At 40.9% G+C, this 26,260-nt stretch overlaps 1 protein-coding gene across 2 annotated transcripts in view; it reads right to left on the reverse strand.

Moving 5' to 3' along the window:
- RABEP1 (rabaptin, RAB GTPase binding effector protein 1) overlaps positions 1 to 26,260 on the reverse strand; it is a 90,511-nt gene that overhangs the window by 23,258 nt on the left and 40,993 nt on the right. The window contains exons 6-11 of one of the 2 annotated variants that reach the window (XM_066262844.1): positions 20,954 to 21,089; positions 16,917 to 17,095; positions 12,925 to 13,062; positions 6,422 to 6,889; positions 3,982 to 4,086; positions 2,099 to 2,215 (exon numbers count right to left, since the gene is read on the reverse strand). In XM_066262844.1, coding sequence (XP_066118941.1) covers positions 2,099 to 2,215; positions 3,982 to 4,086; positions 6,422 to 6,889; positions 12,925 to 13,062; positions 16,917 to 17,095; positions 20,954 to 21,089 — 1,143 coding nt within the window. Of the gene's footprint in view, positions 1 to 2,098; positions 2,216 to 3,981; positions 4,087 to 6,421; positions 6,890 to 12,924; positions 13,066 to 16,916; positions 17,096 to 20,953; positions 21,090 to 26,260 lie in introns of both variants that reach the window. The other variant, XM_066262843.1, reaches the window with a different exon arrangement.

Genomic DNA, 26,260 nt, shown 5'->3' on the forward strand with positions numbered 1-26,260 from the left:
CAGAACTGGAAAACACCCAAATACTCACTGTGATAAAGTATGCAATATCTGTATAATGGTACAAATGTACAACAAAGAAAATGGTCATACTGCTACATGCATCATGAGTAAGAAATTTCATGTTAATATGCGGTATTGGCTAATGTTCTATTACTTGATCTTTTTTTTTTTTTTTTAGTGACAGGAGGGGAGGCAGAAACAGACTCTGATGGGGATCCACTTCACAAGTGCACTAGGGGCAAATGCTCTGCCCATCTGGGGTCCTTGCTCTGTTGCAACCAGAGCCATTTTTTAGCACCTGAGGTGGAAGCCATGGAACCATCCTCAGCACCTGGGGTCAACTCACTCCAATCAAGCTATGGCTGGAGGAGGGGAGGAGAAGAGAGAGATAGAGAGAGAGAGCCTGACCAGGTGGTGGCGCAGTGGATAGAGCAGAGGTCGGGAACCTTTTTGGCTGAGAGAGCCATGAACGCCACATATTTTAAAATGTAATTCTGTGAGAGCCATACAACAACCCGTGTACCTTGCGCATTATCCAATAAAAATTTGGTGTTGTCCTGGAGGACAGCTGTGATTGGCTCCAGCCACCCGCAAACATGAGCGGTAGGAAAAGAATGGATTGTGATACATGAGAATGTTTTATATTTTTAACGTTACTATTCTTTTTATTAAAGATTTGTCTGCGAGCCAGATGCAGCCATCAAAAGAGCCACATCTGACTCGCGAGCCATAGGTTCCCGACCCCTGGGATAGAGCATCGGACTGGGACACGGAGGACCCAGGTTCAAAACTCCAAGGTCACCAGCTCGAGCATGGGATCATCTGGTCTGAGCAAGGCTCACTAGGTTGAGCCCAAGGTCGCTGGCTTGAGCAAAGGGTCACTCAGTCTGCTGTAGCACCCTGGTCAAGGCACATATGAGAAAGCAATCAATGAACAACTAAGGTGCCGCAACAAAGAATTGATGCTTCTCATCTCCCTTCCTGTCTATCTGTCCTTATCTCTCTCTCTCTCTCTCTGTCACACACACACACACACACACACACACACACACACACACACACACACACACACACACACAAGATAGAGAGAGAGAAAAGCGAGAGGGGGAAGGGTGGAGAAGCAGATGGGCACTTCTGTGTGCTCTGGCTGGGAATCAAACCTGGAACATCCAAATGCCAGCCCAATGCTCTACCATTGAGCCAACCAGCCAGGGTCTATTACTTGATCTTGATGGTAGTTACATAGATGTTAGTTCTGGTATGTCTCTGTTTTTACTATGAATGCTATAATTAGTATCTTTCTTGCCAGCAAGTTTGTTGTGTAGCAGAAAACCAAAAATAAGCCTGACCAGTGGTGGTGCAGTGAGGAAAGAAAGCACAGACTTGGGACACTGAGGTTCTAAGTTCAAAACCCCTTTGGCTTGAGCATCAGCTCATCTGGTTTGAAGCCCAAGGTCTATGGCTTGAGCCCAAGGTCATTGGCTTGAGCAAGGGGTTACTGGCTCAGTTGGAGCCCTACCCCCTGCCAATCACGGCACATCTGAGAAGGAATCAATGACCAACTAAAGTGAGACAACTACAAGCTGATGCTTCTCATCTCTCTCCCTTCCTGTCTCCCTCTCAAAAACAAAACAAAACAAATAAAAACAAAGGGGAAAGGAGAATTAGTCTCTTGCTAATCATTAACCAGTTATTGCAAAAGTTATTTTTTAGGCCGTGGACAGGTGGCTCAGTGGATAAAGTATCCTCCCGGCACACCCCACGTCACAGATTCAAACCCTGGTCAGACACATACGAGAAGTAAGCAATCAGTTGAGTACACGCCTAAATGGAACTAAGTTAAACAATGAATTGATGCTTCTCTCTCTTTCCTTTCTCTTCTCCGTCTCTTTCTCACTCTGTCTCCCTTCCCCCCCAACCTCAAATTAATGGGGGGGGGGGGGTTATTTTTTAAAAATTATAAAAGAGATACCAGAAACTAAAACAGAAAAGAACTGCCAAATCTTCAGGGTAAAAAACATTACTATGTCTTCAATTTTTTTAAATTTAAACAACCCAGTCATTTCCCATGGGTCACATTCTAAAAACTCTCATTTACCTGATGACTTGATTCTTCAGTGCTCTGCTTTATGAAGTCTTCTAGTTCCTGTTTATCTTTCATTGTCTTCTCTAACTGGTCATTTGCTTGCCTTAGCATCACCTGTAGTTTTTTCACCTATGCAATTTTAAATGTCAGTTAGAAGGAAATACCAGAATTCTTTTATAAACTGAAAAAAATTCGTAATTCCAGAAATTTTTATAAGAATTTAATCTTTTCTTTCCCTAAAAAACATCATAGATTTATCAATTCAGAAAGAAATGAGATGTCCTAATTCGATGACTACACTGTGTGTTACAGTTAATAAATCATTTTTCACATATATTATCTCATTTTAAAATCTGCTTTTCCTCTTGGGTCTCCTAAACTAGGACACTGGCCTCTGTGACTCTAATATGTTCTCTGCCTTCAAACTACAATCCATACTAATACCATAAATTTTTTCTAAAACAAAAGTAAAATCACATTACCATTTCTCTACTTAAAATTCTTCAATATCTCCTAAAGTCTTCAGGGTAAAATTTAAATCCCTTCAATCATCTCCCCTCCCTCACTGATCTCATCATGACCTTCCTCTGTAGCTTCCTCTGCCATTATTTTATTGCATGCACAACACAAACACCCCCTTTGCCCTGCCACATGAACTATTCATAATTTCTAGAACACATCATTTGCCTTCATAACTCTATTCTTATGTACATCTTTCTTCTCTTTTTTCTCCTTGAACAACCTTACCCTACTTCTTTTCCTAATTTTTACTCCAGATCTAAAAGAAATTTGGCTCAAATGTTATCCATAAGCATTGCTCAACTGAGCCCAAAGCCAAGTTAGATATCCCTGTACCTCCTCTAGCTCTATGTGTACATCTCAAGAACAAACTACTTTATATTGAACTGATTGATGGCTTGGCAGGCAACCCTGAAAGCTCTTTATGGGCAGTAAGTGCTGTGTTCTATCTACATCTGAATACTCAAGATTCAGTAAAATGCCAAGAACAGGTAAAGCATCAGTAAAATGTCTACTGAAATGTCCTATGGAGTCCACGGCAGTCCATTCTAATACCACACTATCAGAGGCTAACCAAGTTTCACAAATGGCTTTAGAAATTTACCTTTCAACCATCTACGAAAAAGTATATATGCAGGAAATCAATGCCAATGGCATTTGAAAATATTAAACCATCATTCTAATATGCTTAAACTTATTTTGAAGACTAAGAAGAATCTTCATAACAATCAAAGAGCAACTGGGAAATACAGTACAGAAAAAAAAAATTATCCTTCCCTTATTCTTTCATAAGCCTACTCTCACAAAAGTCAACATTTCCTAAATGTCTTCAAGGACTCCATTATTAGGGATTGTATTTGTAAAAGGTACTTGCCAATTTCAGCATCCTGAGTCAACTTAATCTTAATTTCTATGACCCTATAAATTAATCTAATCAATTCAACAAATTTATGACAAGAAGCAGGCAATAAAAAATGAAAATTCCAAGTACTGATTAATATAATATTCAGAGGAAACAGTCAACCTGTTATTTCCCTAATCTCCATATCACAAAGCATTTTCCATGTGTTTCCACTCATGACAATATCACCTGTAGGCCTTTGGGCAGGTTGGGAGGGAAGATGTGCCAATGCTTCTGAAAGAACTGAGCTGACCTGTGTGGGGTTGGACAAGCAAATGAAGCTAAGATACACAAAAGTAGAGGTTCTAATGAGCTCCCACTGGAAATGTAACTGACATTGCATATACCAGATTATTTCATATTTAAAAAGATGGACACATTCATAAAGCAAATGGAAGGGAAACAAACATTAATTCTGCACCTTCTATGAAAACTGTAACAGCTCATCAATTTGGCATACTCAAAAGAAACTCACCTGGTCTCTTGTTTCTGCCTCCTGAATCTGAATTCCTTGTAACTGTTTTTCATAATTGGAACACATATCACAACGTCTACCAAGTTTATTTCCAGCATTATGTACCTGAAAGGCACCAAAATGACCTCTTATTAGGCAGAACAAAATAATTCTCATCACACACTTGAGGAACTTGTGCACAGTCTTACCTATGTTACTCATAGTAGAACATGGAGTAAACAATTTCTTCAGGGACTTAAGGCAAGAAGATACAATATAGGGTCAGATTCTAAAAACTTGTGAGCTCTAATACAAGTATGACAGAAAAACATGAGACGAAACTTTACCACCAAGAAACTAAGTGCCGCCTGACCAGGCGGTGGCGCAGTGGATAGAGCGTCAGACTGGGAAGCGGAAGGACCCAGGTTCGAGACCCCAGGATAGCCAGCTTGAGCGCGGGCTCATCTGGTTTGAGCAAAAAGCTCACTAGCATGGACCCAAGGTCACTGGCTCGAGCGAGGGGTTACTCAGTCTGCTGAAGGCCGTCGGTCATGGCACATATGAGAAAGCAATCAATGAACAACTAAGGTGTCGCAACGAAAAACTGATGATTGATGCTTCTCATCTCTCTCCGTTCCTGTCTGTCTGTCCCTATCTATCCCTCTCTCTGACTCACTCTCTGTCCCTGTAAAATAATAATAATAATAAAAAAAAAAAAAAAAAAGAAACTAAGTGCCACAAAACACCACATTTGAGAAGAACACAAAGCAAGCAAAAGGTACTACACTGTGGTACTCACAATTTAAATCCAACCAAGGAATTAACTATTTCACCGGCTCCATTTACAAAGTAGGGGTGAAACTATTAAGTAGCACCTTATCACGTTAGATAAGGAGAATAGTTTCTTTCAGGCTTAATACACTGTCCTATTTATTGAGTGACACCTTCTTTAAAAAGGAGTAGCACTTGGCCCTGGCCGGTTGGCTCAGCGGTAGAGCGTCGGCCTGGCGTGTGGGGGACCCGGGTTTGATTCCTGGCCAGGGCACACAGGAGAAGCACCCATTTGCTTCTCCACCCTTCCCAGGAGAAGCGCCCATTTGCTTCTCCACCCTTCCCCCTCTCCTTCCTCTCTGTCTCTCTCTTCCCCTCCCGCAGCCAAGGCTCCATTGGAGCAAAGATGGCTCGGGCACTGGGGATAGCTCCTTGGCCTCTGCCCCAGGCGCTAGAGTGGCTCTGGTCGCGGCAGAGCGACCCCCCGGAGGGGCAGAGCATCGTCCCCTGGTGGGCGTGCCAGGTGGATCCCGGTCGGGCGCATGCGGGAGTCTGTCTGACTGTCTCTCCCCATTTCCAGCTTCAGAAAAATACAAAAAAAAAAAAAAAAAAGAAGTAGCCCTTGCCTGACCAGGCAGTGGCACAGTGGATAGAGCGTCGGACTGGGACGCAAGACCCAGGTTCAAGACCCTGAAGTTGCCAGCTTGAGCGTGGGCTCATCGGGTTTGAGCAAAGCTCACCAGTCCAAAGTCGCTGGCTCGTGCAAGGGGTCACTCGGTCTGCTGTAGTCCTCCAGTCAAGGCACATATGAGAAATCAATCAATGAACTAAGGAACCGCAACGAGGAGTTGATGTTTCTCATCTCTCTCTCTTCCTGTCTGTCCCTATCTGTCCCTCTCTCTGACAAAAAAAAAAAAAAAAAAAGAAGTAGCCATGAGTAAAGAAAAGTACTAGAAATCAGAAAACCTATTCTAACCTAGGTTTTGCTGCCAAGTCAAAGGAGAAACTTAAGCATTCACTTGACTTTTTGAGCTAGTTTCTTCATCTGTAAATTGGGGACAATTGTGTCCTGACTGCTTCATAATTATCAAGAAGTTCAAAGAGATAAGATATGTGAAAGGGCTTTGTAATCTGTAAAGCACTATGCAAAGTATATATTTAAGTTTATCTCTTCTATCTTACTTCTGAATTTGCAAATACTATTAGGGGAAAAATTAACCCATTAAAAGTTGCCTTTTATTCTTTCCCCCTATTTTCCACCCCTCCTTAAATTCACTCTCAGCATCAACTGCTGACAAGCTTTTGCACTTCAGACCACAAGGAAAGATGAGAAAATAGAAATTTTAGAATACACTGAGATTATAGAAACTGCAAAGCAAACCAAATTTAGGCTAGTCTAATTGACATTTAACTATACTATTCAGGCAGACTGATCCAACTTCAGAGCTGTGACTTCAGGTAGAGAAGTTCACACTCAATGCAATTAGCAACTTTGTTCCCTTCTCCAGCATCATCACCCGGAATAGACAAAGAAGACTATGACAAGGGTTGAACAATACAGGGTAACATTCACTTGCTAGGAATATGTGCATGTATTGACTCCAGGGACTATCTTCTGAATGTACAAAAAAATCTCAGTTACCCAGTATCATACCAAGTGATCAGAAGGAAAAAAAGAAAGGTAACTCACCTCCTTCTGCAGGAGATTCCATTCTGTCTCACTGACTAAGCGATAACCACTGGGAGACACGTAAGCACTTTCCACACTCTGGGTGACGCTGGAGAGGAGGGAAGCCGTCTCTTCTTGTTCTGGTGTCATTGCCTTGATTGCTCTTTCCTGATCTTTGGTTAACATAAACCCACTTGGCATTTGCAGTGACCCAAGGGAGGCAGTATCAAAGTTCTCAGACACTGAATCTGCTCCTACCAGTGGTCCAAAATCTGATTCATCCAGGTTTCCAGCAGATTTTGCTTTGTAGTTATAGCCTAAAGCTTTGGATTGCAGTGAGCCTGAGGTTCCCAAGCTGTCTGTAGACTGTGCTCTCCTAAGTCCATCTTTAAACATGTCATTGTCCGACTTACTGAATGGATCTCCAGACGGCAATAGTAAATCTGCATCTAAGGAATGGACTGACCCATGGGTACTATCTAAATGTTCCTGAAATGTGAAAACACATATTATCACGTTAGATAATTCTCCATTTTCTAACAGGAAAACAACCATATATTAAAAGTATTTTGTGACATGTTACACATGATAATCATTATTGTATTACCTTTATATATTAATTGAACAAACATTTATTGAGTGTCTTCTATAGGCTGGGCAATAAACCAGGCATTCAGGATACAACTGTGAGCAATATACAACTTGTATCTGTAACACAAGCAAAATACAACTTGCATCCTGTGAGCCCACGATATAACTGTGAGCAACTTCTGCCCTCAAGATGCTTATGGTTTCATGAAAAAGTGAACAAGTAAGCAGACTATCAGAATATTGTATTTAATAAAAGATAGGCTTCAATTATGTACTGAATGCTCTAGTGGCTCAAGGAGAGAAATTTAGTCTACACCTAAGGAGTCAGAAAAGGTCTCCTGAAATCCAGTGCTGCGTATGCTAAATGTGAGATGCCTCTTGTATATCCAAATGGAGATGTACACCCAATAGAGGGACATATAAGACTTTAGATAGAGATCTGGGAGTAACCATCGTATAATGATAATTAAAGTCACAGCAGCAAATCAGAACCCCTAGATGAGTCTAAAGGATGAAAAGAAGGTCAAGTGCAGAACCCTGAGAAACACATTTCAGAGATGGACAGAAGGAGTACGAGTAGCAGAATGAAATAAAGGTAACAGAGGATGCTGGAAACCAAGTTTCAAGCAAGGTATAATTAACCCATTAAATGTGGTGCACTAATTGATTCCAAATATATGAAATGTCCAGAATAGGTAAGTCCATAGAGACCAAGAACAAACTAGGTGCCAGAGGCTGAGAGGAAAAGAGAATGGGGAGTGACTCCTTAATGGATACAGGGTATCCTTTCAGGAGTGATGAAAATATTTTATAACTAGACATTGTAAATGTACTAAATGCCACTGCACTTAATATAGTTATTTTTATGTAAATGTCATCTCAATTAAAAAAAAAAATGTGGCCTGGCCGGTTGGCTCAGCGGTAGAGCGTCGGCCTGGCGTGCGGGGGACCCGGGTTCGATTCCCGGCCAGGGCACATAGGAGAAGCGCCCATTTGCTTCTCCACCCCCACCCCCTCCTTCCTCTCTGTCTCTCTCTTCCCCTCCCGCAGCCAAGGCTCCATTGGAGCAAAGATAGCCCGGGCGCTGGGGATGGCTCCTTGGCCTCTGCCCCAGGTGCTAGAGTGGCTCTGGTCGCGGCAGAGCTACGCCCCGGAGGGGCAGAGCATCGCCCCCTGGTGGGCAGAGCGTCGCCCCTGGTGGGCGTGCCGAGTGGATCCCGGTCGGGCGCATGCGGGAGTCTGTCTGACTGTCTCTCCCTGTTTCCAGCTTCAGAAAAATACAAAAAAAAAAAAATGTGGTACGGCAGCACATTCCTAAAGTCAAAAAGCATACCAGTGGCCATTCTGTGATGCAGTTGCACAGCAAGTGGGGGATTAGAAAAGAAGGAAAATGCAGCAAATTTTTCTTGAAACTAAATGTACTCAAATTAAAGGACTAGCCCTTATTTTAAGATAATAGCCTTTCGGCCCTGGCCGGTTGGCTCAGCGGTAGAGCGTCGGCCTGGCGTGCGGGGGACCCGGTTCGATTCCCGGCCAGGGCACATAGGGGAGGCGCGCATTTGCTTCTCCACCCCCCCCCCCTTCCTCTCTGTCTCTCTCTACCCCTCCCGCGGCCGGGGCTCCATTGGAGCGAAGATGGCCCGGGCGCTAGGGATGGCTCCTTGGCCTCTGCCCCAGGCGCTAGAGTGGCTCTGGTCGCGGCAGAGCGACCCCCCGGAGGGGCAGAGCATCCCCCCCTGGTGGGAAGAGCATCGTCCCTGGTGGGCGTGCCGGGTGGATCCCGGTCGGGAGCGTGCGGGAGTCTGTCTGACTGTCTCTCCCCATTTCCAGCTTCAGAAAAATAAAAAAAAATAAAATAAAAAAAAAAAAAGATAATAGCCTTTCTACTTTTTGTTGTTAAACACCCTTCCTTTTATAAACTAGAAAAGATTGTGGAATACAAACTTTTAAACTCTTTTTTCTTTTATTTTCAATTTTTCCACTGATTTGAGACAGACAGAGAGAAAGGGAGGAGTGAGTGAGGGAAAGGGTGAGACGGGGAGAGGGAGAGGAGAGGGGAAGAGGGAGAGGGGGAGAGGTAGGGACAAAGAGAGCAGGGTGGGGGAAGGGGAGGGAGAAAGGAAGGGGGAGAGAGAGAGAGAGAGAAGCATCAACTTGTCATTGCAGCTGTTCTACTGAGTTGTGTATTCACCGCTCCTCAAATGTGCCCTGACCAGGGATTTTGTCTGTGATCTCTGCATGCTGGGGCAACGCTTTATCCACCAAGCCACCCAGCCAGGGCCGAAATATACATTTTTTTAAATGTTTAAAAATATCCTTACTTGGTATAATCCATTTCTTTCTTTTTAAATATTTTTTTCATCTGAAATTCAGATGACTAAGAAACACATCCATAGTATATATTAAAGTAGCTATGGCAAAGGTCCCAAAGAAGTACCTTTATAAAAATTGGGAACCCATCCTGTGAACTTATAAGGGAGCATCTAATGCTTTCACATACAATGCTGCTGTGACACAAAGAGGAAAGGGGGCAGGGCAGAAAAGTTGTAATGGCCAATTAAAAAAAACCAAACTACCATGATGGTAATAGCATAAGGATCACTTCTAGGGGAAGTATAAACTGTTATGGTATTTCTTTCTTTCTTTCCTTTTGTTTTTATGTGAAAGGAGAGGAGACGGAGAGATTCCCATATGCACCCCGACTGGGATCCACCCAGCTACCCTGGTCTGGGGCAGATACTTGAATCAACTGAGCTATCCTCAGTGCCTAAGGCCAACGCTCGCACCAATAAAGCCATTGGCTGTGAGAGGGGAAGAGAGAGAGAGAAGGAGGAGATGGAGGGGGAGAGAAGCAAATGGTCATTTCTCATGTATGCCCTGACCGGAGATCAAAGCCGGACATCTGCAAGCTGAGCTGATGCTCTATCCACTGAGCAAACTGGCCAGGGCCTAAATAAAATCTTAAAAAAAAATAAAAAGTGCAACGAGAAACATATATATGTTAACTCTGGAAATGAAATTACAAAGAGGGAAAGGAGCCTGACCTGTGGTGGTGCAGTGGATAAAGCATCAACCTGGAATGCTGAGGTCGCCAGTTCGAAACCCTGGGCTTGCCAGGTCAAGGCACATCTGAGAAGCTACTATTAGTTTGTGCTTCCTGCTCATTCCCTACCCCTCTCTCTCCTGTCTCTAAAATCAATAACTAAAATCTTTAAAAAATAAAAATTTAAAAAAAAAGGGAAAGGAGAGGTACATACCAAAATATTGCTGGTAGTTATCTCTGGGCAGTACGATTATCTACCAGTTATTTTTATTTTGTATACATTCCTGTATTTTCCAAATTTTCTATAACATAATTATCGTTGTAGTAAGAAAAGCATATTCTAAGCAGATTAAAGAAGATATGAGGGCCTACAAATTTAAGTATTTTTATCAATAAATCTGTTTCCAAAGCATTCCGTAATAACTTTAACAAAACAAATAAGCAAAATATCAGATCTGAAAGTCTAAAAGATATTTCAAATATCAAGAAGTAATTTTATCAAAATATAGCATAGATCTGTTAAGAGAGAATCAAGCCTGTCTGGGTGGTAGCGCAGTGGATAGAGCATCAGACTGGAATGCAGACGACAAAGGTTTGAAACCCTGAGGTCGCTGGCTTGAGCGTGGGATCATAGACATGACCCCATGTTGTGAGCTTGAGCCCAAAGGTCACTGGCTTGAAACCCAAGGTCACTGGCTTGAGCAAGGGGTCACTGCTCTGCTGTAGCCCCCTACCCCCGGTCAAGGCACATATGAGAAAGCAATTAATGAACAACTTAGAAGCTGCTATGAAGGAATGATGCTTCTCATCTCTCTCCCTTCCTGTCTGTCTGTCCCTGTCTGTCCCTCTCTCTGACTTTCTCTGTCTCTGTCAAAAAAAAAAAAAAAAGCAAGACTTAATGGTAAATCACAAAAAAAAACCCTCCTTTTCCTATTTTTCTGCTAAAATCTTTTTGGAAAAGTTTGGAACTTTTTAAAACATTCCTGAACAAGGACTGCATGACACAGAAACCACGTAATATTTGGCAGTACCTGAAAGTTGAGACATTCTCCTAGGAATCTAACTATTAAAAAAAACACACAGCAGAATCAGGCCAAGAGGTCCTTATTATATGATTCAAAGCAAAGAATGCAGAAAAACAATTACATCATACTTTTCAATGTCCACTAGGATTTTTTTAAACTTTTTAAAAAATGTCAAACAGTCCAAAAACATGGAAATATAAACTGCCAGGAAGATTACACATGGCTCAGAGTAAACCTACAAACTAAAAAGAAATATGATTATCTCTCCAAGTGGGTAAAACCCTTATCCAATTTAACTGAAAGTGATTTACCAAACCAGGAAAAGAGGTAGGGGTAGGAGAGTGAAATTCTGGAATGCAGGGGCAGTATAAACAAGGCACATGAGCACTGACAGTAAATAGAAAGGTCAGGCTGTGATGAAGTAGACAGCACAGTAAGGCTGGAAGGATTTTTCAACTGTGAAGGCCTTTGTATGCCAAGCTAGGGACCCTTCTGAGTTTTAATCCTAAAGGTAATAAAAGAAACATTTCCGTCATTGAAGAGGAGATACTAATGAGTCTTGAAGATAAAAAAAAAAGATTTCAGTACTCAGCAAGGCAGAGGGAGGTAAGCATTCCAGGTAAAGAAACCAACATGCAAGGTGGGGAGTATAGCACAAGAGAACCAATGTGGTTAAAACAGTGCTTATTATGAATGAATGGCCTCGATTGTCTGAGTGAGGAATTTGTACTTAATTAAGTAGGCAATGGGAATCAGTGGTAGTTTTTGAGTAGGGAAGTGGCCTGACTGCAGCTGCAACTTAAGAAAAATAAATCTGACAGTAACCCTGAGGGAGTGGAATGGGCTGAAAACAGGAAGCCTACTGAGGAGGCCCTTGACACACTAGATGAGAGGTGATGAGGCCATAGGAAGACCACCTTACACTTTCCACCACCAGGTCTCTCTATTCTGCCTGAAATGTTCTCCCTACCCATCATGATCTGCCAAACCTCACCTGCTATTCTCAAGGCTTAAGAGCTTATACTGGTTAATATTTAATATATGCTAAAGAGAATTGTTTCAATATTTTTTTAATGTTTATTTTATTGATTTTAGAGAGGGGAAGGGAGAGGGCAGGAAAAGGACAGGAACATCTGTTCCTGTACATGGCCTGACCGGGGATCAAACCAGCAACCTCTGAGCTTTGGAACAATGCTCAAACCAACTAGGCTATCTGGCCAGGGCAGTGTTTCAATATTTTAGATAATCTCTTTTAAAACAAAAAATTCAAAGTACTAGCAACATTATACATATAAAAAAGATTTTACATTTAAGATTTCTTCTGGCCCTGGCCTGTTGGCTCAGTGGATAGAGTGTTGGCCCAGCGTGCAGATGTCCCAGGTTCGATCCGTGGTCAGGGCATACATGAGAAGGAACCATTCGCTTCGCTTCTCTTCCCCTCTCTCCTTTCTCTCCCTCTTCCTCTCTCCCAGCCAGTGATTCGACTGGTTCCAGTGTCAGCCTCAGGCACTGAGAACAGCTTGGCTGATTTGAGCATCAGCCTCACACAGGGTTTGTCTGGTGGATCCTGGTCAGGGCATATGTGGGAGTCTATCTCCCCTCCTCCCACTTAAAAGAAAAAAAAATTTCTTCTTCTGTTTTAATTTTGGAACCACTGGATAAAAGAACATCTAAATTGCAGAGACTGTGAGAGAAACTGCAATGTGTTTTGAATAGTACTATTTATAATACCATAAAAATGACTGTAAGTAAATATTATCTAACTTTCAGCTAGTAGTCATATACTTCCCATCTGAACAATGTAACTGATTAATATATGAAAAGCTAAAATGGTAACAATGATTTTAATTACAGATTTACTATACCTCTTCATTTGATAACTGGGCTGAAGATTCTTCATGAGGGTGTGCTTCATGAGCACACACTACTGGTATTTTCACTTCTTCCTCAACATCTGTTTTTTTGTGGTCCTTTCTCTTATTAAGTCTTTGTTGTTCATCTTCCTGCTAAAAGTTAGGAAGAAAAAATATATTTTACCCAGGTACATATTTCAACACTCAGAAAGGCAGAGGGAGGTATGCATTACCCAGGTACATTTAATTAAATTTATTTATATTTAATGATTCATGTAGTATTTTTTAATTAATTTTAATGGGGTGACATTGATAAATCAGGGTACATATGTTCAGAGAAAACATCTCTAGGTTATTTTGACATTTGATTATGCTGCACACTCCCATCACCCAAAGTTCAATTGTCTTCTGTCACCTTCTAACTGGTTTTCTTTGTGCCCCTCCCCTCCCCCAACCCCCTCCCTCTCCTCCCCCCACCCTGTAACCCCCACACTCTTGTCCATGTCTCTGAGTCTCATTTTTATGTCCCACCTATGTATGGAATCATATAGTTCTTAGTTTTTTCTGATTTACTTATTTCGCTCAGTATAATGTTATCATCATGTAGTTCTTTAACCACTCAAAACAAAAAAAGAACAAGAACTTTATGATATGAGAAAATTGGACACTTGTTTGTTTTATAATCATACTGAAGGGCATCTGGTCATAACAAAATGTTTTAATATTATAGGGACAAAGTATAAACCCTTGTAAAAAGAAGAAATCAGGAAATAGCTTCCAGAAAGTATATAATGTGAAAGGCAAAACATAAAAAAGCAAACAATCCCCTCTTCTTCAAATGATCCAAAAATGAAAATTTACACAGAACATTCCTTCAGATTATTGTAGAAAACTAACAGGGAAACGTTATTACTCATCTATCAGTATGATATATAAATTTATATGAAATATAAAAGGAATGATTAAGGTTGATGTAACAATTCATTCAACAAAGACAAGTAAAATACTTTTAATGCCTAATGGGAAGGGACAAACATACAAACAACTATAATACTATACAAGTGTTTTTTTTTGTTTTTGTTTTTTGTATTTTTCTGAAGCTGGAAACGGGGAGAGACAGTCAGACAGACTCCTGCATGCGCCCGACTGGGATCCACCCTGGCACGCCCACAAGGGGGCAACGCTCTGCCCACCAGGGGGCGATGCTCTGCCCCTCTGGGGGTCGCTCTGTTGTGACCAGAGCCATTCTAGAGCCTGGGGCAGAGGCCAAGGAGCCATCCTCAGCGCCGGGGGCCATCTTTGCTCCAATGGAGCCTCGCTGCGGGAGGGGAAGAGAGAGAGACAGAGAGGAAGGAGAGGGGGAGGGGTGGAGAAGCAGATGGGCGCTTCTCCTGTGTGCCCTGGCCGGGAATCAAACCCGGGACTTCTGCACGCCAGGCCGACGCTCTACCACTGAGCCAACTGGCCAGGGCCCAAGTGTGTTTTTTTTTAATGACTGATTTTATAGGAGGGAGGTAGAAAAGGGGACCCCCCCAAAAGGTTACACTTCAGCTGCATCTCAAAGGATCAGCTAGATGAGTTTGCCAATTGTGTAAGGAAACAAGCAAGGGTTCCACGGAGACAGGAAGAAGGTACAAAAGTAAAAGGGCCACACTGAAGGAGTACTGAATAATCTGATGTGAATGAAAAGAAGGCAGGCCCACGAGAAGTGAGGTACATGGAAGGGAGTAGTGATTAAGTGCCCAGACTCTGGAATCAGACTGGCTCAAACCTCAGATCTGCCATTAGTCCTTACTTCATTTGGATAGTATTACTGTTTGAAGAACTACATCAGATAAAGCTTTATAAATAAAGTTAGCACAATGCTGGCATATAGTAAAAGCTCAATAAATTTTAGTAAAGGCTTTAAATGATTAGTTATAGGAATTAAGACTGTTTTAATGGACAGCAGGAGGATCATGATTAAATCTGATTTTCAGAATCTAAATCTTTTTTTTAACAGAGACAGAGAGTCAGAGAGGCATAGATCAGGAGTCCCCAAACTTTTTACACAGGGGGCTAGTTCACTGTCCCTCAGACCGTTGGAGGGCTGGACTATAAAAAAAAACTATGAACAAATCCCTATGCACACTGCACATATCTTATTTTAAAGTAAAAAAACAAAACGGAAACAAATACAATATTTAAAATAAAGAACAAGTAAATTTAAATCAACAAACTGACCAGTATTTCAATGGGAACTATGCTCCTCTCACTGACCACCAATAAAAGAGGTGCCCCTTCCAGAAGTGTGGCGGGGGCCAAATAAATGGCCTCAGGGGGCCACATGTGGCCCGCGGGCCGTAGTTTGGGGACCCCTGGCATAGATAGAGACAGACAGGAATGGAGAGAGATGAGAAGCATCAATCATCAGTTTTTCGTTGCAACACCTTAGTTGTTCATTGATTGCTTTCTCATATGTGCCTTGACCGCGGGCCTTCAGCAGACCGAGTCACCCCTTGCTCAAGCCAGCAACCTTGGGCCCAAGCTGGTGAGTTTTGTTCAAACCAGATGAGCCTGCACTCAAGCTGGCAACCTTGAGGTCTCGAACTGGGTCCTCCGCATCTCAGTCTGAAGCTCTTATCCCCTGCGCCACCGCCTGGTCAGGCAGAATCTAAATCTTTAAGTTGACTGTATCTATATACAAGATGAGTAAGTCAGAATTAAGAAATAGAAAAAAGGTCCTTGCCGGTAGCTCAGTGGATAGAGCGTTGACCCAACATATGGATATCCCAGGTTCAATTTCCAGTCAGGGCACAAAGGAGAAGCAACCATCTGCTTCTCTCCTCCACCTTCTCCTCCCTTCTCTCTCTCTTCCCCTCAAAGTGAGCCAACCTCATGCACTAAAAATAGCTCAGTACTTAAGCTTTGGCCCTAGATGGGGTTTGCTAGGTGGATCTTGGTCAGGGCACAAGCTGGAGTCTGTCTCACCATCTTCCCTCCTCTCACTTAAAAAGAAATAGAAAAGAAAATTAAAAAGAAAGAAATTTGATTAGAAAGAAACTTCTAATAATACCTTAAAAAACTTCTACATAACTATCCTAGGGAAATAACTGTACACAAGTACAATGGAGTAAGGGTATTAGCTGCAACACTGTCTAAAATTACACACAGAAAAGGAAACCATTTATGCCCACTACAAGAAGGATTAAATCAATTAAAGTACATCTGTGCTACAAGGTAACAAGAGATAAATCTCTGATGTGTAAATATATCCAAGATAATGCTTATGAGAAAAGTAAGTTATAGAATAAATACTTACTTATACTATGAAAAAAATCCTAAACACACACTAATAAATACATAGAAATGGCCTAAAAGACTATCTTCTAAACTGATTATTCCTAATTTAAAAAGTGGTTACTTCTGAGAAGGGGGTGTGGGAGATGTCAAGGGATATCTTTTTTACTTTATCACTTAAATTTATAATTTAACTTTGTACTCAAAAAAATTATTTTTAACATGAGGATGTATTTGTTTATTACTCAAGTAATTTAAGTAATTTTTTAAATCATAAAGAGCAAAAAGGGCCTTGGGTATGCAGCACTCAGACACCTGCCTTTACATATCACTCAGCTTCTACATCCCCACCCTGTCACCTACTAATAGGGCTTTTAGAGCAATGTCACGTTAGACTTGGCCTGGATTAACACACTTCAAGAGCCCTAGGAGAACTGGACAGAACTGTAGAGAAAGAATTTCTCAGAAATACGCACTGTTGCATCCTGCAGCCTCTGAAGCGGATCATATTTAAATGTTATTTTCCTCAAGGCAAGGCCTTTTCTAAAGTTGAAAAACAAAATCCCTCAAATGCAGTCATGATGTTTTTTGAAATGGCACACATCATCTTTTCTCAGGCTTGAGTCAATCTCTAATACACATAAAGTAATGGAGTCACATGTGTGTGAGTGGGTTAGGGTGTATTATTAACAAAAGCAAACAAGTCCTACAAAAATGCTATTCACCTGATCTTTCTTTTTCAGTTCTTCAACTTGTCGGAGCTGTTCTGAAGTTAGCACAATCTCCATTCGCTGCATGTCCCTCATCAGCAAACGCTGAGATTCCAGAAACTGGTCATTGGCCTTCTGCCATGTATGTTTTAACTGGTTGTGTTGTTGTCGCTCTTGCTCCAAGAGATGGCAAACTATAAGAATCCGCCAATCAAAAACACTGGATTTTAATGGTAGGTGATACAGTATTTCCCAAACTTCTTTCACAAAAACATCTTTTCTACAGTGTCACTCACATAACAGGTGTCATAGGGGATATATTTTGGGAAATATTGCTCTAAAGGTTAAAGGTTTAACAACCACTCCTAACAGTCTTTACTTTTTTTTGAGAGAGACAAGAAGGGAGAGAAAGAGAGGAAAGACAGTGAGAAGCATCAGTTTATAGTTGCTACACTTTAGTTGTTCATTGTTGCTTCTCATATGTGCCTTGACTGGGGTGAGGGTGTTCAAGCCAAGCCAGTGATCCCTTGTTCAAGTCAAGCCAGTGACTTTGGGCTGGCTCAAGCCAGTGACCACGGGCTTCAAGCAAATGACCCCATGACCCGGTGACTTTGAGGTTTCGAACTGGGGATCTCAGCATTCCAGGTTGATGCTCAATCCACTGTGCTGCCACCAGTCAGGCCAGCCATCATAATTTTAACAACAGTCCTCCCTTTGTTATTCTTCCTGCCATTAGCCTTGCCCTCTGTTCTATCCTCCACTTTGCTGTTAAATTAAATTTTCTAAAATGCAAAATCAATATTATTACTTGCAAATTTAAAACCCTTCAGAAGAGCCAGACACAAAAGCCACATATTGTAAATCCTATTTATATGGAAATCCAGAATAGGCAAGTCTATAGAGACAGAAAGTAGGTTAGTGGTTGCCAGGGGCAGGGAGGGAGGAGAATTGGGGATGTCTGGCAATGGGTACAGAATTTCCTTTTAGAATAAAAAAAAATTTCCTAAAATTAGAATATATTAAAAACCGGCCCTGACCAGGTGGCTCAATGGTAGTCAGTCCAGCATATGGAGGTCCTGGGTTCAATTCCCAGTCAGGGTACACAGGTACATCTGCTTGTCCACCCCTTCTCCCCCCTTCTCCCTTCTCTTTCTCTCTCTCTCTCTCTCTCTCTATCTATCTATCTCTCCCCCATCTCCTGCAGCCATGGCTCAATTGGAGTGAGTTGGTCCCAGGTGCTGAGAATGGTTCCATGGCCTCTGTCTCAGGCGTTAAAAATAAAATGGCTCCGGTTGCAACAGAGCAAGGGCCCCAGATGAGCAGAGCATCACCCCCTGGTGGGCTTGCCAGGTGGACCCTGGTTGGGGCACATAAGGGAGTCTGTCTCTGCCTCCCCTCCTCACACTAAAATAAAAAAAGTAAAATAAACCCACTGAATTGTACACTTTAAAAGAGTGAACTTCATGACATGTGAATTATATCTCAATAAAGTTGTTATTTAAGAAAAAAGATTATAAATCGTAGATATTCCTTATGGTCCACAGGATAAAATCTAAATCCTTAGTATAAGGTCTCTGTGATGTGGCCCAGGTCTACCTCTCCTGTTCCATATTTTGTACTGACTCTTGCATCCTAATTTTGCTGAACTACACTTCTTTCACTTTCTTACCTTGTACCACATGCAAATGGCCTTGAATGTTATGCTCATCTCTGACAAATACCTACACATCTTTCAAACTTCACTTAAGAACAACCTCTTTGAAGAAGTCAGTCTGAGGCACTGCTGCCTCCTAACATATTTTCAATCCCAGCAACTGCACTAACTTGACTGCTTATCTAATGCCACCAATTTGGGCTGTTGTTACACTGCTACTTAATCTTTACCTGTCTTCTTTTCATCTAAATACTATTTTTTTCTCTACAGTATTTTTCAGTATGGAAATTACTCTATCCTGGTACTCATTTGAGTGACCCTTCCCAAATACTTTTCCAGATATATTATGAAAGATTGGCAGTCTTACACTATTTCTGGAAACGCTGGGGCAAATAGTTTAAACAGAAATTCCTTTCTCTTTTTTTGGACGGCTTTCAGAGTTTAGGTGTCTTTTTCACTGCAGCAGTATATTTTAAAAAATGTTTTCTGAAAGCCAAAGATTCACTCAAACTTTGAGTTATTTTTGTAACATTTTATAAAATAATTCTGTACATTCATATAATTTTGGCTTTCCACTATTTAAGAAAAAAACACTAACTCATATGCAAATCTAAGTAATTTACAAAAGAGCTTATATTACATAGCATTTGATGTACTTAAAAGTATTCTTTTTTTTAATTCACTGAAAGGAGTGGAGACAGAGAGACAGACTCCCGCATGCGCCCCGACCACAATCCACCCGGCAATCCCACTAGGGGACAATGCTCTGTCCATGGGGCATTGCTCTGCTACTCAGCAACTGAGCTCTTCTTAAGAAGTGTCTGAGACAGAGGCCATGGAGCAACCCTGAGCAGCAGGACCAACTTACTCCAATCAAGCTATGACTGCAGAAGAAGAGAGAGAGAGAGAGAGAGAGGGAGAGAGAGAGAGAAGTAAGAGGGGAAGGGGTGGAAAAGCAGATGGGCACTTCTCCTGAGTGCCCTGACTGGGAATTGAACCTGGGACATCCATATGCTGGGCTAATGCTCTACCACTGAGCAAACAGGCCAGGGCCAAAAGTATTCATTGTAGGACTCTATCACCTCAGTCCTTAAACCAACATATTCAAAACGTTACTAGCAAAACCTGCATAAGTATAAGATTTCAAAGAGGCTCATGTATTTGGATGAGGAAAAAAATATAGATCTTTATTTTCACTAACCTCTAACTGAAATTTATCATTTCTTTCAGTTACAAAATTTATGTAACCAACCATAGTAAGTATAACAATACCTATGACTTTGTCACCCAAAGAAGCCACAGATAACTTACCGTATTTCCCCATGTATAATACGCATTAATACGCATTTTTTAAAAAAATTTGAGGTCTAAAAATTGGGTGCATCTTATACAGTGATTGTAGAATTTTTTTACTTGCATTTCCTGCTTTTTTGCGCTTGTTTTTGCACTCACTGTTGAAATCAGTGATTCATCATCAGACATGGATGAGGACAAGCTAATGGATGGGAGTTCTGACAGTGATGAGGAGTAGTATGAATTTTATGATGAATAATACTTGAGTTCAATAACTTTATTTAATTTTTTTTTTCAAATTTCAGGCCCCAAAATTAAGGTGCATCTTATACATTGGGGAAATATGGTAACATATCATTTATGCTCAAGCTACTTCAAAATTATGTTATTAAACCTTACTATTTAATGCATTACTGAAATAGCACACTTATTACTATACAATAAGTTTGCAGTTATCTATGTTTTGATAACTTTTTAATGTTTCTTTTGTAATCCTATGTATTTTATGGATTAAAAACATTCTGAAAGAACTTCACAGAATTGTCAAGAGTCCGTGACACAAAAAAATGTTAAGAAATCTAGGTGTATAGGAATCACTAGAAGAATTAAAGACAAAAGTATATTTTTATTTCAATGAGAAAAAGATGAGCCTTCGCCCACTAGCCTGGAAAAACAGAGTCAATTTCTGCATCACTCTGCTACCAGACAAGTAAAATCAAAACTGTCCCTTATAAATGGGTATGTTACTTAAGGAAACCAGAATATATTATCTGTCCTTTCTATCCCATATTCACTTTCGCTAATCTACCTCCATCAAAATGGGTCAAGGGCAAAAGCAGTTTAAGCAGAAGTTCCAGGCCCTATTATCTTTCAGCCAAGAGCTTATGCCCTGTGAAGTTATTACTGGGGTCCTGGAAGAAAGAAAAGCCAATAACAACTGAAGTTATCTTTAGTAGACCTTCACGTCTCCAGATTTTCATGGGAACATTCAAACCAACTGTGAAGCTTAAATTAAATAACATTGGACTGATATTTATTGTTTTGTTAATCAATATCACAGTTCTCTTGGAGACTAAGATAAAAAATAAACAGAATACATATTTACCTTCATGCAATTCTTTCCGCAGTTTCTCAGCATCTTCCTGTAGAACAGATTTCTGAGTATTCAAAACGGCTACATACATCTCTAGGTCAGTCCTACAAGATTTCTCAGCCTCCAGGTAATGATTCAGTTCTTTAACCTAAAACAAGATACAATTCTATTAAATTAAAATTTACATCTACTATAGAAAACTGAAAAAATAACTGATTATTAGTAGGCATTACCTATAATTATATCACGAGAGTAAATATACAATTGAGATTACATATAATAGTTTTGTACCTTCTTTTCAAAAAAGATGTTCCAATTTGTATTCCCAGAGCAACACATACATGTGCTCATTTTACTGCATACTCAGTAACACCAGGTTGTTTTTATATTCAACAGTAGTTATTTTCCAAAGATAAAAATAGCACCAAACCCCTTTAAATTTGATTTTCTCTGATTTCTAATGAGGTAATTCCAAATGCCTTAAATTTATTGAAAGGAGACACATATTTACAAAAGGGAAAAAGAGCAAGTCATGATGGAAAAAATAACTGTCCTCATACTGTAACAAACACAAACTTGAAATCAAATACAGAATACTTTTATAAATGCACATCTTTTTAAAAACTGCTTTATTTTTGTTGAACAATGAACTATAATAGTAAAATATTAACAATTTAGTCTAAATCTGAAAGTTATAACAAAATAAAATGCAACCTTGCCCTAAGTGATTATAGAAATCACTTGTTTCATCCTGTCTTAAATACTGTTCATCTGTTAGCCATTTAGTTAACTTTTAACTTATTTCTTTTAGATTTATTCATTTTTTGAGAGAGAGGGAAGGGGGGAGGAGCAAGAAGCATCAACTCCTGTCTGTGCCTTGACCAGGCAAGTCTGGGGTTTTGAACTGGCGACCTCAACGTTCCAGGTTGACACTTTATCCACTGCGCCACCAAAGGCCAGGCAACTTTCAATTTTTTTAAACGGTTATGTTTAATGTAGTTTTCAAGGTCATTTTCATGCCTTTAAATCTTCCCATTCCTTGCCTGACCAGGGGATGGCACAGTGGATAGTGTCGAACTGGACGCAGAGGACCTAGGCTTGAAACCCCGAGGTTGCCAGCTTAAGCACAGGCTCATTCATCTTGAGCGTGGGGCTCACCAGCTTGAGCGTGGGGTCGCTGGCTTGAGCATGATATCATAGACATGATCCCATGGTTGCCGGCTTGAAGCCCAAGGTGGCTGGCTTGAGGCCAAGGTCGCTGGCTTTTGCAAGGGGCACTCGCTCTGCTGTAGCCCCCCAGTCAAGGCACATATAAGAAAGCAATCAATGAACAAGCAATCAATGAACAACTAAGATGCCACAACGAAGAACTGATGCTTCTCATCTCTCTCCTTTCCTGTCTGTCTGTCCCTATCTGCCCCTCTTTCTGACTCTCTCTGTCTCTGCTAAATAAATAATCTTCCCACTCCTTCAAACATGAAATAGCTGACTGATCTATTTTCAGTTATCTTCACTCCTAGACTATTACTAAAATACAGTAGTACTTGGTCACAGACTAAAATAATTTTGTAAATCTGCCATTTGATGTCTCACTGGAGGTTGTAGCTAATAAAAAGATACTAACCAAAAACAAACAAAAATATACTAACCAAGCATGACAAAGTGCTGGCTGATGTGAGGCATTTTCCCTATTATCTGGAAAGAGTGATAATTCAATTAATGGTATAAAGAGAGTCAATATGGCAGATATAAAATGGAGGTATATAACCACTAACTCCATCAGTTATTACTTCTTAGAATAAATATTTTACTCAATTAATAATTACTGAATTTCTAACATTCAAAAACCACTGAAGTGTGTGGTGGTGCAGCAGCTAGAGTGTCAATCTGGAACACTGAGGTCATGGGTTCAATGCCCTGGGTTTGCCTGGTCAAGGCAAATACAACAAGCAAGCAATGAACAATTAAAGTAAAGCAACTACGAGTTGATGCTTCTAGCTTCCCCTGCCACCCTACAAAATCAATAAATAAAATCTTTTTTAAAAAGCTATTGAGCAGAACTCTGGGAAAATGGTGGCACAGTATGTAAATTTCCTTGAATTCCACACATCCTAACAACAGAGCTACTAAAATAACAAAACCAAAAACACATGGATATCTACCAAAAAAAAAAGTGATAAATAGTGTGTCCGTAAAGTCATGGTGCACTTTTGACCGGCCACAGGAAAACAACAAAAGATGATAGAAATGTGAAATCTGCACCAAATAAAAGGAAAACCCTCCCAGTTTCTGCAGGGTGATGTGGCAGCATGTGCGCATGCGCAGATGATGACGTAACACTGTGTATACAGCGGAGCAGCCCACGGCCATGCCAGTCAAGATGTGGACAGTACCAAGGAAAGTTCAGTGTGTTCTGTGGCTCGCTAAATTCAAATCCGTGACCAAAGTGCAATGTGAATATTGGCGTGTTTATAACGAAGCGCCACCACATAGGAATAACACTACTCGGTGGGATAAGCAGTTGAAGGAAACCGGCAGTTTGGTGGAGAAACCCCGTTCTGGTAGGCCCTCAGTCAGTGACGAGTCTGTAGAGGCTATATGGGATAGCTACCTAAGGAGCCCTAAAAAATCTGTGCGTGAGCCCACATCAAACTGCACTGAATAGGCATGAAACTAGGAGAGTTTTCCTTTTATTTGGTGCAGATTTCACATTTCTATCATCTTTTGTTGCTTTCCTGTGACCGGTCAAAAGTGCACCATGACTTTACGGACACACTGTAGAAGGTGGAGCAAAACATTGAAAGCTACATAAGTGGACTTATGCGGTATCAGTGTCTATGCAGGAAAGTAGTGGACCAGCAATAAAGGTCCCAAGAACTCTAAAAACAGTTAACTAGGGTTCCAACAGCTGGAACTGAGAAGAGTTTCATATATTCTATGAGTGAACACAACAAATCTGTACTATAAAAACAAACTGGTTAGGGTAAAATGGTATCCCATTTTCACTAACATTTCCCTGATTTCTAATGCGGTTCAATGTCTTTTCACATTTCTTGACTACTGTGATATCTTGTGAACTGCTTGTTCACATTCTTTTTTTTTTTTTTTCATTTTTTCTGAAGCTGGAAACAGGGAGAGACAGTCAGACAGACTCCCGCATGCGCCCGACCAGGATCTACCCGGCACGCCCACCATGGGGCAATGCTCTGCCCACCAGGGGGCGATGCTCTGCCCCTTCGGGGCATCGCCATGTTGCGACCAGAGCTACTCTAGCGCCTGAAGCAGAGGCCACAGAGCCATCCCCAGCGCCCGGGCCATCTTTGCTCCAATGGAGCCTTTGCTGCGGGAGGGGAAGAGAGAGACAGAGAGGAAAGCGCGGCGGAGGGGTGGAGAAGCAAATGGGCGCTTCTCCTGTGTGCCCTGGCCGGGAATCGAACCCGGGTCCTCCGCACGCTAGGCCGACGCTCTACCGCTGAGCCAACCGGCCAGGGCTGCTTGTTCACATTCTTGTTTCTCTACAGGGCCATTTGTCACTTATGGACTAGGCAATTTTTATTAATTTTGGATACTAGTTTTTTGTCAGGTATTTGAGGTATAGATAGATATCTTCTTAGAGCTTACAGCTCTTCAATTTTATGTGGTATCTTTTAATAAGGAAATGTTATATTCTATGGTAGGCAGATTTGTCAATCTTTTCTTTCCCAGTTAATATTTTGTCTTAATTAAGAAATGTTTGTGTACCCCGTATGACCTTCTCTCTTTTTAAAATTTCCCATTGACTTGAGATAAGGGGGGAAAAGTGATGGAGGAAAGAGAGAGACAAGTTATCAACTTATTCCACTTAGTTGTGCACTCATTGGTTGCTTCTGATATGTGGCCTGACTGGGGATTGAACTCACAACCTTGGAATACCAAGACGACACTCTATCTACTGTGCCACCCAGCCAGAAACAACATTCTTCTTTTAACATCTAAAAGTTTTAAAATTTTACTTTCACTCTTCTGGTTTGAACTCATTAAATTTAATATTTTGCAAAGTATGAGGCACAAAGCTAATTTCACTTAATTCCATATTTACAACTAGTTTAAAAGCCTAGTTTTAAACACTCCTTTCTTTTCCCACTGATTTGTAATGCCGCCTATCATATATCAAATTTTCAGATATGGTTCTATTGGTCCATTTGTTTATCCCTAAACCAATAACAAACTAGATTATAATAGTGTTACTATAAGTGTTAGTATCTGGTAGGTAGGGCAAGTCTCCTCATCTTGCCTTCTTAAAATTTTTGCTGGACAGCCTGACCAGGTGGTGGCGCAGTAGATAGAGCATCAGACTGGGATGCAGAGGACCCAGGTTCAAGACCTCGAGGTCTCCAGCTTGAGCACTGGCTCATCTGGTTTGAGCAAAAGCTCACCAGCTTGGACCCAAGGTCGCTGGCTCAAGCAAGGGGTTACTCAGTCTGCTGAAGGCCCACGGTCAAGGTACATATGAGAAAGCAATCAATGAACAACTAAGGTGTTGCTACGTGCAACGAAAAACTAATGATTGATGCTTCTCATCTCTCCATACCTGTCTATCCCTCTCTCTGACTCTCTGTCTCTGTGTAAAAAAAAAAAAAAAAAAAAAAAATTGCTGGACATATTTCTAATCCTTTGCTTGTCCACATAAATTCCAGGATCTATCAAGTTCCTTATTGGATTTCTGAGTGGAATTTTGAATTTATAGATTAATTTGGGGATATACCGCCTGCTTTTTTTCTTTTTTGGTTGTTAAAAGGTAGTTGTATTGACTTGCAGCAAGTTAAGGAGACAGAAGATTCACACCCAAAGCTCTGTCCCCCAAAAGGGAGCCTTAGCCATTCCATATACATATGTAGTATCTCTATGTTATCTATACACACAAGCACACACACAAATACCGCATTTCCCCATGTATATGACACACCTTTTCCCCAAAAAATTGGGGGTCTAAAAACTGAGTGAGTCTTATACAGTGGTTGTAGAGTTTTTTTTTTTTACTTGCATTTTCCACTTTTTCATGCTTGTTTTTACGCTCATTGTTGAAGACAGTGATTTGTTGTCACAGATGAGGACAAGCTAATGGATGGGAGTTTTGACAGTGATAAGTTGTATGAATTTTATGATGAATAAAACGAGTTCAATAACTTAATACTTTTTTTTCAAAATTCAGGCCCCAAAATTAAGGTGCATCTTATACATGGGGAAATACGGTATATTATTAACCAAACTGTATATATACATTGCAGTGGGCTACATTTATCCACTGAGTTCCTGTCAGCTCATTCTGTTTACATTTTT

Source organism: Saccopteryx bilineata, chromosome 2 (genome assembly GCF_036850765.1).
Source record: "Saccopteryx bilineata isolate mSacBil1 chromosome 2, mSacBil1_pri_phased_curated, whole genome shotgun sequence".
NCBI lineage: Eukaryota > Metazoa > Chordata > Mammalia > Chiroptera > Emballonuridae > Saccopteryx > Saccopteryx bilineata.